General features: G+C 37.8%; 1 protein-coding gene across 1 annotated transcript; it reads left to right on the top strand.

The window, feature by feature from the left end:
* Nucleotides 1-3281: 3281 nt before the first annotated feature.
* On the top strand, nucleotides 3282-11913 carry LOC140168930 (uncharacterized). Its single transcript, XM_072192244.1, has 5 exons — nucleotides 3282-3391; nucleotides 3880-4106; nucleotides 7312-7494; nucleotides 8734-8890; nucleotides 11629-11913. The coding sequence occupies exons 2-5, from the start codon at nucleotides 3914-3916 to the stop codon at nucleotides 11693-11695; spliced, it is 600 nt and encodes a 199-aa protein (XP_072048345.1). The 5' UTR covers nucleotides 3282-3391; nucleotides 3880-3913; the 3' UTR covers nucleotides 11696-11913.
* The last annotated feature ends 501 nt before the right edge of the window (nucleotides 11914-12414 follow it).

The following is a 12414-nucleotide window of genomic DNA, read 5'->3' as shown; positions in this document are numbered from 1 at the left end:
ATGAGTGATGACATTTTGGGGGAATTCCCCTCTCAAATTGAGCAAAACAAGTTGAATCATATCTAATTTGGAATATTTGGAAACCCCCCTGAGGATGTAAAGTAAAGATGATGTCACGGGATTCCCCTCAGGAAGTGAGTTCAGGGGATTCCACTCAGGAAATGATGTCATGTGAAAGGTTAATGTTATAATTAAGGCTTGGGATTTTCCAAGATCACATTTGGCTAGTAATATTTGGGATTTCCCCCTGCTTGATATATAACAAAATGTAAACACAATTATTGTCACAGTTGATAGTGTTGATCTGGGCTAGCTAGCTAATATGCTTACAGTCCAATTCCTTCAAAGAAAGGAAATTGCAAACCAGAAATATTTTATGTAGTCAAAGTACTACTATTTGCCAGTGTTGTCGGAGAAGATTTAGAATACGTCAAAGAACGTACTTCTTCCAAGAAAGGAATATAATTATATTCTTCTGTCGACTTGCTGAAGTCTGGTGTTTTGATTCAACGCAACTGTCAAAATAAGTGAGGACAACTGCATCGCAGTCCTGCTTCCTGAAGATATTGTGTGAAAGGTGGAAATAGCACCAATTTTGGAGAAAGCAGCGCAAGGAGTTAATTGTGGAGAAAGCAGCGCAAGGAGTTGATGGTGGAGAAAGCAGCGCAAGGAGTTAACGCAAGGAGAAAGCAGCGCAAGGAGACTTGTGTGAGGATTTCATACGCAAGGATATTTATAAACACTGGACTTCGCTGAATTTCACAGGACAAGTGAATAAGGATATATTACATCAGTCGTCCAGAACATTGCAAGAACTTTGAGTGATTATATTTGATTATTGTGTATGTGCATTTGTTGTAAAATATTGTACCAATCATAACGTGCTTTCAATTAAAGATTTAGATTTTGTTAGCTTAATTAAACAGTGTATTTGTGTTGTGCATTCGTGTGAGTTCGGGTAAAAGGGGATTTTGGCCTTGGGTAATAGTAATACATGACCTGCACAAAAGACGTCACTGTCCATGTCCTGAGTAATTTGTGGGAGAAGCGGCAACTTAAATCATATTTTAACCCCAATGACCCCTACGTGACCTTTGATCTCACAAGTTTCACGTGACCTCTATGGTCATGGTCAGTTATGTTTGTGACCAAGGTATGTTAAAATTCTAATATGAATTATAATCACGTTACTGTTATATATAATAAACAATAGAGGAACTCAGACTATTATTACAGTGAAATCACCTCCTAAAGCGGTATATCCCTTAAAATTATTATTTAAGGAAAATTGCTTTATAACAAATAAACGCCTGCGCAATTTTCGATAATTTCATGTTTATACGAGGGGCGGTCAATAAGTTCGTAGAACAAGGTACTTGAAAGAGTACTAGCCAATTTCTTTCAAACTCTCCCTTGAGCATGGTCAATACATACCTTAATGTACCCGTCGCAATTTTTCTTGAAACCTTCTATGTCAACAATATGGAAGTCTTCCGATAGCTCCTTGAGCCACTCTTCAGTGAAGGCTCACCAGCATTGATCACCAGCAAACCTGGTATTATGAAGGTATGACTTAAAATTATAAAATAGGTTTCACTAACTGAAGGCCATACCTGAACCACAATATGGTTAGTTTAATTAACTGGACCCTCTGTCGTGAATGGCAGCTTGACAAACTAAGAATAGTGTACAGGACACAATCCGAGAACAGCCACATTCCTACCATTAGCCTTCTTCACACGATGGCTTGCCTCAATTTGTATGATATATGCCTATAATTGTACTTTCATTTGGCAAATGATCTGTCATCAAGACTATCCCTGGATCTCAGAAACAGCGATGAAGACCTTGCACTACGGTGACCGAGTAATGATCTTCTTAGGGGTGTGAGATCCAAGTGCTTCCAATAAATTCACCTATATTTCCTGTGATTAATGTATGCCTTATCACCTTTAGCCACATATATATTAAGCTTGCCTTGGTCCTCATTCTAAGTGTATAGAAGGTGTGGACCTGAATATGTCAACTGGTATCAATTATGTACATGAAGATTCTGGGACCCCATCTAGAATACACCCTGGGATACCCAAATGTTAATGGATTAATATTGAAAAGACATTCATCAGAGTTGTCATATTTTGTGTCTATCTCATCTTTCTTATTTGGCTCTTTATTCATTATCAATGCCACTGTACCAGCGCGTATATCATTAGTGGTGACGTCAGCAAGTCTTTTGGACCTTGGATGATCTTCAAGGACGCTTATTCCATTCTTGAACTCTAAGAACCATTTCGTTGCTTGTGAATACCAAGGACTTCATTACCATTTACAACAACTGTACATTGTTAAAGTTTATTTGAGTTTTCACCACCGTCGGGAGAAATTTCCATGATGACCCTGTATTCACTTCTGGCAGTACCTGTGAATTCATGGAGGTAGGCTTCCTCTGAAGAGTGTCCTGCCCATATACAGTGATGCAAAAATATAATGTCTTTGTAGTCATGTTTTGGAGGAACAAGCTTTCAAATGAGACCAAACTCAATACCGTGCGACAAAGTAACATACCGAGTTCTACGAACTTTTGACCGGCCCTCGTATTTGTTGGGTTTGCACCTGCATCGGTGTAGTTGCTACACCAAGTTTTTAATGTCATGGTACTTTGAAAATAGCAGTTACATTAAAAAGCTATTATTCTCAAAAAGCAGTGTTTCTAATGCAAAATTGAAAATATAATCTGTCAATAAATGACCAGATGAAGTTTTAGGCTGGGTTTTGGCGAAAAATCAAAATGGCCCCCAAAATAGGTGTTTTTTTAAATAGATTTTACCACTTTTAGTATATCTTAGACAGAAAGCACCAGGGAACATGTCTTCCTATTCAAGTGGGTAGAAATAATTGTACTCACTATTAAAATGATGCAATACTGTACTATTTAGGATTTTAATGACGTTAAAAGTTTTGCGGCATGCGAACTAACATTGTTTTTAATGTTACTGTACTTTTACATTGGCAATCATTGGATAAAATTTGCATGTTAATACTGTTACAATTTTAATTATTTTTAGTGGTATATATTTGCTGGGCCTGCACCTGCTTTAATGTAATTACAGCACTAAGTCTTTGATGTCATGGTACTTTGATAATAGAAGTCACATTGACATATGCATGTATATTCAAATGAGTAGACTTGATGGTACTCATCAATAAAATGTGGGGAAGTGTACTTTTTAGGATAACGTATTTTAGAGAAGGATTACGTCATTAACTATGCACTAATTAACTAATGCACATTATTCAAACACGTACATACCAGGTTCGTTGATTATAGTAGGCCTAATAAAAATCATAGTTTATGATCATTTCTTCATAAGGGCCTAAGCTGGAAGCATTGGTAAGTTATGAAGTTGAATATCATTTTCAGTATTATTAGTCATTAGTAACTGCTATTGTTACTGCTACTGCTAATCCATCTACTAATCTTCAATACGAATGGTTAAATTTTCAATTGATGGACGGCCTTTCCTCCCAGCTACATATTTTAGGTACATATTATTAGTTTTACAACGTTTACTTCGAGACTGCTAAATGTCAAAAATATCAGTATTTAATATTTTGCCTTTAAGTTTGTATCATATCGCAAATTAAAAAAAAAAATGATATTAAAGGGACATTCCCGGGACATTTCTCGTATTCAAAAGGCAAATTGGTGTGTCTGATGTGCTCTCAGGTCCACAAAAAATGCAATGCAAAGGTTGGTGACTAAATTTCTGTTGTTAATTTTGCTTGATCTTAATCATTATTGTTTGCGTCCTGGTGAGTCTACTAAATGAAGGAATAATAATATGCATTCTAATATAAACTAAATATTTTTTCGAGCAGCTGATCAAATTGAAAGAACAACCAAATAAAAAAAATGGAACTACAGCACATCGTGATCATTGTACTGATATGCATGGTCCATTGTAATGCAAACCACAGTGAAACTGGTAAGCAGCGATGTAAGGGAACTTGTGCCAGATGTTTTGCAAATCGACAGGATTCATTGCAACGGATGGGATGCTTGGAAAAATGCATTGCAGACGGGTGGAGCCAGTTTACATGTCCAGGTAATCGTTGTGAATTATTCAAAAACGGGCAATTGTATTACAAATCTGTAAAATGCATTGGAAGCAGAATTTATTTCTACGTATTTTGACACCTCATTTGTAGCAATTATCTAAATATTGACGCCGCAGCGTACATTTAAATCAATGTAACCCAAGATTTGAAAGTTGCAGTAAATTCTATTGATATATATTCAGTATAATGGAAGGAAATCTGCTCGGCTCTCATGGGAATGTTCGTTTTGTTTCGTGCATTTGAGGGTCAAAATGTCGGGAAAATTGTCATTAATCAATTGTCAGTATTCTTATCGTTGGTCAATATTCACTTAATCCCAAGTTGAAACATGAAGAGTTAACACATTTTTAAATGCCCCACCAAGTTGTCCATTTCAACGGTTAAGTTAGATCAGGTTAGGCTGGTCATCTTTGTAACATCTCACCTTTTGAACATGCCAAGGTTACAAGCGACTTCATCTTGATGGACGATAATGCAACTCCACATAGGGTTAGGATAACCAAACAGTTTCGGCAAAAAGGCATCAATCGGATGTTATGGCCTGCCAAATCTCCAGACCTGAACCCGTTGGGGCATTTGTGGGGATATTTAAAGTACTGGGTAGACAAGAGGATCAAGCCAACAACAATTTTCATTAGACTGTATCAAAATCTGAGACGGGAATGGGCAGCAATAGACCAGGGACGCATCAGACGTCTTGTAAACAGTATGAGGCGGAGGTGCTTGGCAGAAGGAAGCCACACCCGATACTAACTGATATGAAAGTGATCATTACAACAACAGTTACCAGAGACATTTGTAAAAATCATTAAATCACATGACTTTAAAACTGTAAATGACAATGTGTGTAATGATATCTAAGTGTTTTTGTGTTGTTGTAAGTGCAACTTTCAAATCTGGACCTCACTACATTAAACTGACCGGTGTTTTATTGTTTTCTGGGCTATCGTATCAAATGAGGTGTCAAAATGCGCAGAAATAAATTCTGCTTCCAACGCATTTTACAGATTTGTAATACAATATCCCGTTTTTGAATAATGGCCATTATTTAAGGGGGGTTAGTTACTTTTTTTGATATGTTTACTTCCCGCCGGTTATTAGTAACAGTCAGCACACATAATTTTAACTTATAAACTTATAAAACTGTGAATGTCATTTGATGTTTTCACAATTTTGCCAAAATAAGAAAAAAAAAAGAAAAAAAAAAAATCTCTGTTTAGAAAATCTGTAGAATTACTGACCATGTACAACACTAAATGATTTTGAATGGGATAATTGTCGTGGTCGTGGTTTGCCAAAGTTCCACTGCGAATGTTAATGAATTGTCTATGGATTGTTTGAGGTGATTAGAAAGTATATCCTTGCGTGGAAAAACGATTAGGAGTACTGTTACTCTAGTCTTGCCGTCGTTTTATCTTTTCAGTTTCTGTTTCCGTAACCGTATCCGTTTTTGTAAGTCATTGTTATTCTGAAGTGGTAGTCTCCCAGGTGTGACCAATCTTTTATTCTAGCCTTTTGTTAATTACTGAAAATTTGAAGCTCGTGAATTTCAGTTTTCGTTTTGGTAAGTTATATTGATTTTTGACATAAAACCTTGAGATGTGCGGTTGGGTGCTAATCTAGACAAAAGAAGAGTCTAAATTTTACGGTCCTAAATTCGCGGTAAATTGTACGGCTTCAATTGACTTGTGTTTGGTGTATATGCACTTACGCCTAGACGTAAGTAGCTCTTAAAAATAATCTTGCATTGAAATATATACTAACCATGTTGCCAAGTTATAAGCAAAAGTCTTTCATATTGGCGATGAAACGAGCGTCTAAAATAGTCAAATATCTCCCAATGAGGCGCGTACAAGTGGTGATTTGGTAATCATTGCATTGGAGCAAAGATAATGTATTCTATTCATTCGTAGCAATGGCAAGCTAATCTGATAATTGGTTGGGCCTATATGCAAGACTTGGGTTTATTTTAAATGTTTGTTTTTTTGCAGAGCTTATTTTTAGTCATGGATCATACTGATAAATTTCGGAAGGGAGGGGGAGGGAGGGAAGGGAGATACTTGAGACTGAACAAGTGAGAGTGGGAGGGGGTGAGGAATAAAGGAGAGGGAGAGACGTAAAGACTAGCAAGAGAAGAACTCGAGAGGAGACAGTAGGGACCGGGGAGGGAGTGGAGAGACTGATCATGGGGGGGGGATTAGGAAGCAAAATAGGGAGATAGACATTGATACGAGGGAAGGGCAACACTGTGGCCCTGCACAAGTGCATTGGGGTGCAACAGGCTCATAATCGGACCTTTTGTGATTTAAAGGCTTATTTTCAACGTTTTTATAGAAAAACGTGGACTTTGTCATTCGGATTGGCATGCATTTTGTCAAATTAATGTAGATCAATTTAAACATGTCTGACGAGAGGGCGCTAGACCATTAAAAACACCGGTGTTAACACCGGTGTTTCATAACTTCGTCTCTCCCGCTTTTATTGACATAGGCATCCCCTCTATTGAAATAACCTGATTGGTACTTCAAAGTTAACAATGAAGTCAGATTACAGTAAACTTACTGAATCCCCTGTGTTTTCGTATCTGAACAATAGACTTACGGAAACTGAAAAGATAAAAAGACCCTAAGTCTTTGTGCACTGTCACGCCAAAGATATTTTAATTAAATTAACTGATTAAGTAGGTGATATATGGGTACCATTACAACCTGGAGTAAAATTTGAAACACATTTGATTTTACATATTTCTTTTTAATCGGGAGAAAACACATTACTAGTCATTCAGGAACACCCTGCTCTTATTTACTCCTCAACAAAACTTTGGAAAGTGTTTTTTTCAAGCATCTATATCTCAGATTATTTGTGACATGTTCATATCGTGTTGCATATCAATGGATAGCTAATTTATTTCCCTTTCAATGACACCGCGTTTGAAACAATCACTTTTTACGGCTGAGTACACGTCTTGTGAATGTAGTGGGGTCTCAAACAGAATGTGACAAATTTACCACTATTTAGTGCTCAAACAACACTAGGGTTCCGATGCCAATGTCACAAACATGATTACTGACAGGATCCCAAGATACTTGACCAGAAACTTAACCTTTACTTTTTTATTAGCATACAATTAGTTTGACTGAATACATCATTAATGGGCAGGTGAATTTGATTATTCTTTCTTTCCTATCAAAGGAAGCCAATCTTTCCTTAGTGCAGTGACCAAGCCTTCTCCAGAACTGCAATCAGAGGTTGAGGATCACTACTCAAAGAAAGCGAATTTGTTTACGAACGGAGACGTTGAAGCTCTATTGACTATGTACACTGACGATCTTGTGTGTATTGTTGATAACCAGAAGCCTAGCATTGGAAAAGCTGGTAAGTTAATTGACTTACTCGCCGACTAGCGCTCGAAATAAGGCGCGTCCTTGCGTCAAATACCTGTGAAAGTAGGCGCGGACCCGCACATTTCCTACGGTATGGGTCCGCGTGACCCGTAAAATTGAATCAAGCAAAGAACAGAAACTCCTAGTTTTGTTGTTCCACTGGAAAATCTGGTTTACATAATACGTCCAGCTCCCCGAGTACACTTTCATTTTAGTTTCCCATCAAGTTTTCAACCTGGTTTTCAATTTCCTACAATCTACATACCGTGATCGCTGCAGCTAATACTCTCTCTTGAAATTTCAAAGGCAAGGGTCCGGGGTCGGACCCTTGAAAATAAGTGACGATCCTTAAAATGATTTTTTTCTTATTTCGAGGCCTGTCGCCAACAATGTGTGATTTGGTCACAAGGACGCCCTATTTCCCCCCTGCTTTTTGCACGATTGTAATACCCAAATGGTGTACTCAAATGCCACGTGAAAGACTGACCATGAAAGGCTTTAATGCAAGTATTGCTGCAACATTCAAATCCTGGGTTACATTCATTTAAATGTACACCGCGACATCAATATTAGGACCATTGCAACAAATGAAGTGTTATAATGCGTAGCAATAAATTCTGCTTCCAATGCTTTCTTATGATGACCCATTTTTGAAAACTAGTCATTCATTAAGGGTGAGTTACCTTTTAGATGTATTTATATTCTAAATAATAATATTGTAATGCAATTACACACGCCAAGTTAAAAATATTTTACCCTTTCATATCCTAAACAGGACTATTCCGATAGAATAAAATGTACCTATTTCTTCACCTTTGTTATTCTGATACAATAAACAGGTACTTAGCTGTCATTGCCAGTGGCGGCGCCACGGGGGGGGGGGGCATGAGGGGGGAAATGCCCCGCAGTCAGAACTCTTGCCCCCCCCGTTTCCCCAGAAAAAACCCAAATTTACGAAAAAGTCCACTTTTGCGGTAATTTTGGGCAAAATTTGTTGATTCCCCTGAAATTCACTTTGCCACCCTAACGCCCCCCCCCCGAAAAAATTTCCTGGCGCCGCCACTGGTCATTGCATGATAAAAGCGTATCATTTTAATGTATTTATTCAAATACAAGCTACCCAAACCCCGCCGAATTGAAGCATTACTGTTGGTAATTCGCAGTTACTTTATTTCCTTCCTTCCTCGATCTGGGTTGCTTCTTACCGTAATTTTATATTTATTTTCCTCAGAATTGGCAAACGTTATTACTGCCTTACTCACTGCCAATCCCGATTTTGACCATGTGTACTTTGACCCCGTTGCCTTCGGTGAAGAATACGGCATCATCTGGGTTAACGGTGTTGTCACGTGGTATGATAACCAAGGCCAGCCTGTTACAAAATATAGGTAAGTATCGATGATGCGGATTCAAGTACGTTATTAGTACATACTATTAGTGCATACTAATATAATAATATAATAATAAAAACGCATTTGTGGGGCGCCTTATGCCAGAACTGACCTCAAGGCGCCTTACAATGATATACTAAACTACAACTATAAAATATCTTAAAAGTACTATCTTAAGCTACAACAATGATAACAATATTGGCAAGCATATATACAAAAGTAAAAGACAGATCATATTGGCAACCATATAAAAGACACAGGCCTACCACAAAGGCAAGCATAAGTACATAAGCATGATAAGTAAATTACACAATAAATCAAAATAGACAAATCAGAGAATAACGTGAGTCCAGCAAACAATGAATTAAACGAGCCAGTCCGTGATGGTTAACCGGAACAGATGAGTCTTGAGTAGGTCCTTGAACTGCGAGATGGTGGCAGCATTCTTAATGTTCAAGGGCAATTGATTCCACAATCTCGGGGCCGCGACAGCAAAAGACCGAAGTCCGTAAGAAATGGTGGCATATCGCGGGACACAGAGAAGGTTTTGATCTGCAGATCGAAGACCACTGCGGCTTGAAATATGCGGTTGAATAAGTTCACTTATGTAAAATGGTGCAAGACCGTGAAGTGCCTTATATGTAAGTAAAAGGCATTTGTAAATGACACGCTTCTTTACAGGAAGCCAGTGTAATGAGTCTAGGATTGGGGTTATGTGATCGTACTTTCTCTTCCTGGTAACAAGTCTGGCGGCCATGTTCTGAATACGCTGCAGCTTACATATCTGCGAATCTGGAAGGCCGAATAACAAACTGTTACAGTTGTCCAGACGCGAAGTGATAAATGCGTGGACAAGTCTTTCTGCAGCACATTGGTCGAGATAATCGCGTATTTGACCGATTTTCCGTATCGATATGGACGCAACACGGCAAATGTTGTTAACATGCTTTGTCATTTGAAGAGAGTTATCCATAAAAACGTTTGAGACGGTGTTCACAGAAGCAGAAGCGATTGTGACTTGCGAGAGAGTAGATGATTGCCGAAATCTTGACGAGATGTGAATAACTTCGGTTTTTTCATCATTCAGCAGGAGTCTATTTTCAACTGTCCACGCTTTGATGTCTCTTATGCACTGTTCCAGCTGTGAAAGCTTTGTTGATCTTTCAGACGTTTTGGACACAATGTATATCTGGGTATCATCAGCGTATTTCATACATTCAAGTCCGTGCATGTTGATAATGTATAAATTACAAATCCATTTACGACCTTTTTGTACGTCGGGGCTACCTTAGCGATGTTATTTGTTTGCATCAGAGGCCTGCTTAAGTGACAATACAGGGTGTCTCTGAAAGACCTGTACCTTGATTAGTTGCCAGATATTGAACGATCGGACATACAAAACCCATGTAGGACTGTTACTGTCCACAACGCACAGGGAAACGAAAATCAACGGAAATAGGTCCGCAAATTCCACTCAAATCTTCTACCGGACTGGTGATTTTTTCACCGAACAAAGTATTTTTTTTTGTATACGGCGATGGATGTTGACCCAGTCCATCTAAGTGTGACAGAGACATTAAGCGCAATTATCTTTATGTAATTGCACTATAAGAATCGGTGGTTCAAAATATTAAAGAATGTAAATATCAGACACATAACACAACAATGTTCAAGTACTTTGTTCTAAAATTGGCTCCTAAACGAAACTCTCTTTATAGACTTAATTGAAGCGTTTGTTTCCAAAAGGCGTTAAATCCAAAGGCTGCTTTGTGTAAAATTCAATTGAAGCTATTCCTAATCGCCATGGTAGGTTGAATCCATCGCCACGCATGGCCATTTTGTATCGACCTGTTTAATAGTTTTGAGTCGCGTAATGGGCCGAAGGACATCCGACTAAGGCTGCTGACAATAGCCCCGATTAGCTCGGTGACTGACCTCGCTGTGTGTCGAGTCGAGCATGGTACGCCATAGGTCATATGCTTTTAGATTACCTCCACGATTGGCCTATACACTGCGCTATATAATTCGGCACATATAAATCAGAATTATTATCAGTTTTTGACTCAAGACGCAAGCTACTCTCTCAAGACGCAGGCTAACGACTATCATATCTGTTCAAAATATATATTCAAGTGCAAGGAACCACATCTGGTTTCTTTATACGAAATCATTTACGGGAGATATTCATCATTTTCTACCCCGGTATCCAAAGATTTTCTTCTCATATCAAACTCGTGCATAGCAAATTCACGTGTATCGATCCCGGGTATTTATTTTAGTACCTCTGCTGACAAAGTAATTACTAGCCAGGCGATGTCGGTGTGTAGCAGTAACCCTGTCAAGTTAATAACATTGGATTACTAGAATAGTTATAACAATTCTTTGGATATCTTTTTAAAAAAATTGCAAATCTCTTTAACCTCCCACGCGCGAAGACGAAAATATTAATATAAAAGATTTTTTTTTGTTCCAAAAGGAGCTAAATCCAAGACAGGCATTTTAAAACTTTGCATTGGATTATTTTTAGGGGACAAAATGACTTTGAAAATAGTTCGAAAATATACTAGCGTTACACACATATCCATTCCAATCGTTAAATGTCATTTAAACTTTAAAAATGTTAAAATATACGATAAAAACGTGACACAAGGCAGCTATTGGATTTAGCGCCTTTTGGAAACAAACTTTTCAAATACTTAATTGATTATCATTATCGTTTTTGTTTCATTTTGCAGGCTATTGTCACTGTTGAAACGCGTCGATGGGAAGCTTCAAGAACAAACCGTTATCCTGTTTCAATAATACCATTCATAACCATTTCGTAAAATGTGAAGGATATGGGAAGGAAGTGTCCATAAATGAGCACCTTGTCGATAACACAATATACCCTTCATATCAAGTGTGTAATGATAGATAACTTAATTATTCTGCAACATCTTCATAGTTTAAATGATTATATTGAAATATTTAAAGCAATACATGATATGAATGACAAATAAAAATCAATAAATTGGATTCAACAAATTCATCGAATGTACATGTGTCTTCAGCGTAATTTAACGTGGTTAATTTCCCTGATAGGCAATTGCTTCATGTGTTTAATCTTAAATATGTAAAGGTGAATCCCCAAAAGAGATATTACTAGATGTTTGGCGAGATCATTGAGAACCATTGTATTACCCTACTTCCCACCATGCACTATTCCTGGGGGTACTCCAGCCGCATATCGACTTTCGATTAAAACATCATCTCCCGGGGCTCCCGGGGTGTATTGAGTTCTGTTCATTACATTCTGCAATACAGACATTTCGGCTGGTGTCTTCATCGCAGAATAGTAATCACGAATTATGGTACACGATGACTAATACATTTAGGAGACAAAAAAATGGGGAAAAAAGAAGAAAAAAAACCCTTTCTATAACCTCTTACACAGATGTTCCACATAGAATCAGTATGCCCATATTAAGACAAAATGATTGCAAAGACCATCACACGATGAGATTGATGTACTGCGAACAAAA

The sequence above is a fragment of the Amphiura filiformis genome, chromosome 14 (assembly GCF_039555335.1).
Source record: "Amphiura filiformis chromosome 14, Afil_fr2py, whole genome shotgun sequence".
Lineage (NCBI taxonomy): Eukaryota > Metazoa > Echinodermata > Ophiuroidea > Amphilepidida > Amphiuridae > Amphiura > Amphiura filiformis.
Note: the sequence above shows the minus strand (reverse complement) of the source record. Positions and strands in the feature narration are given on the sequence as shown.

Coding starts and splice junctions, on each gene's coding strand:
- LOC140168930 (XM_072192244.1), top strand. CDS start 3,914: ATGGAACTACAGCACATCGTGATCATTGTACTGATATGCATGGTCCAT. Junction 4,107..7,311: donor GAGCCAGTTTACATGTCCAG/GTAATCGTTGTG, acceptor TTCCTATCAAAG/GAAGCCAATCTTTCCTTAGT. Junction 8,891..11,628: donor CAGCCTGTTACAAAATATAG/GTAAGTATCGAT, acceptor TTCATTTTGCAG/GCTATTGTCACTGTTGAAAC.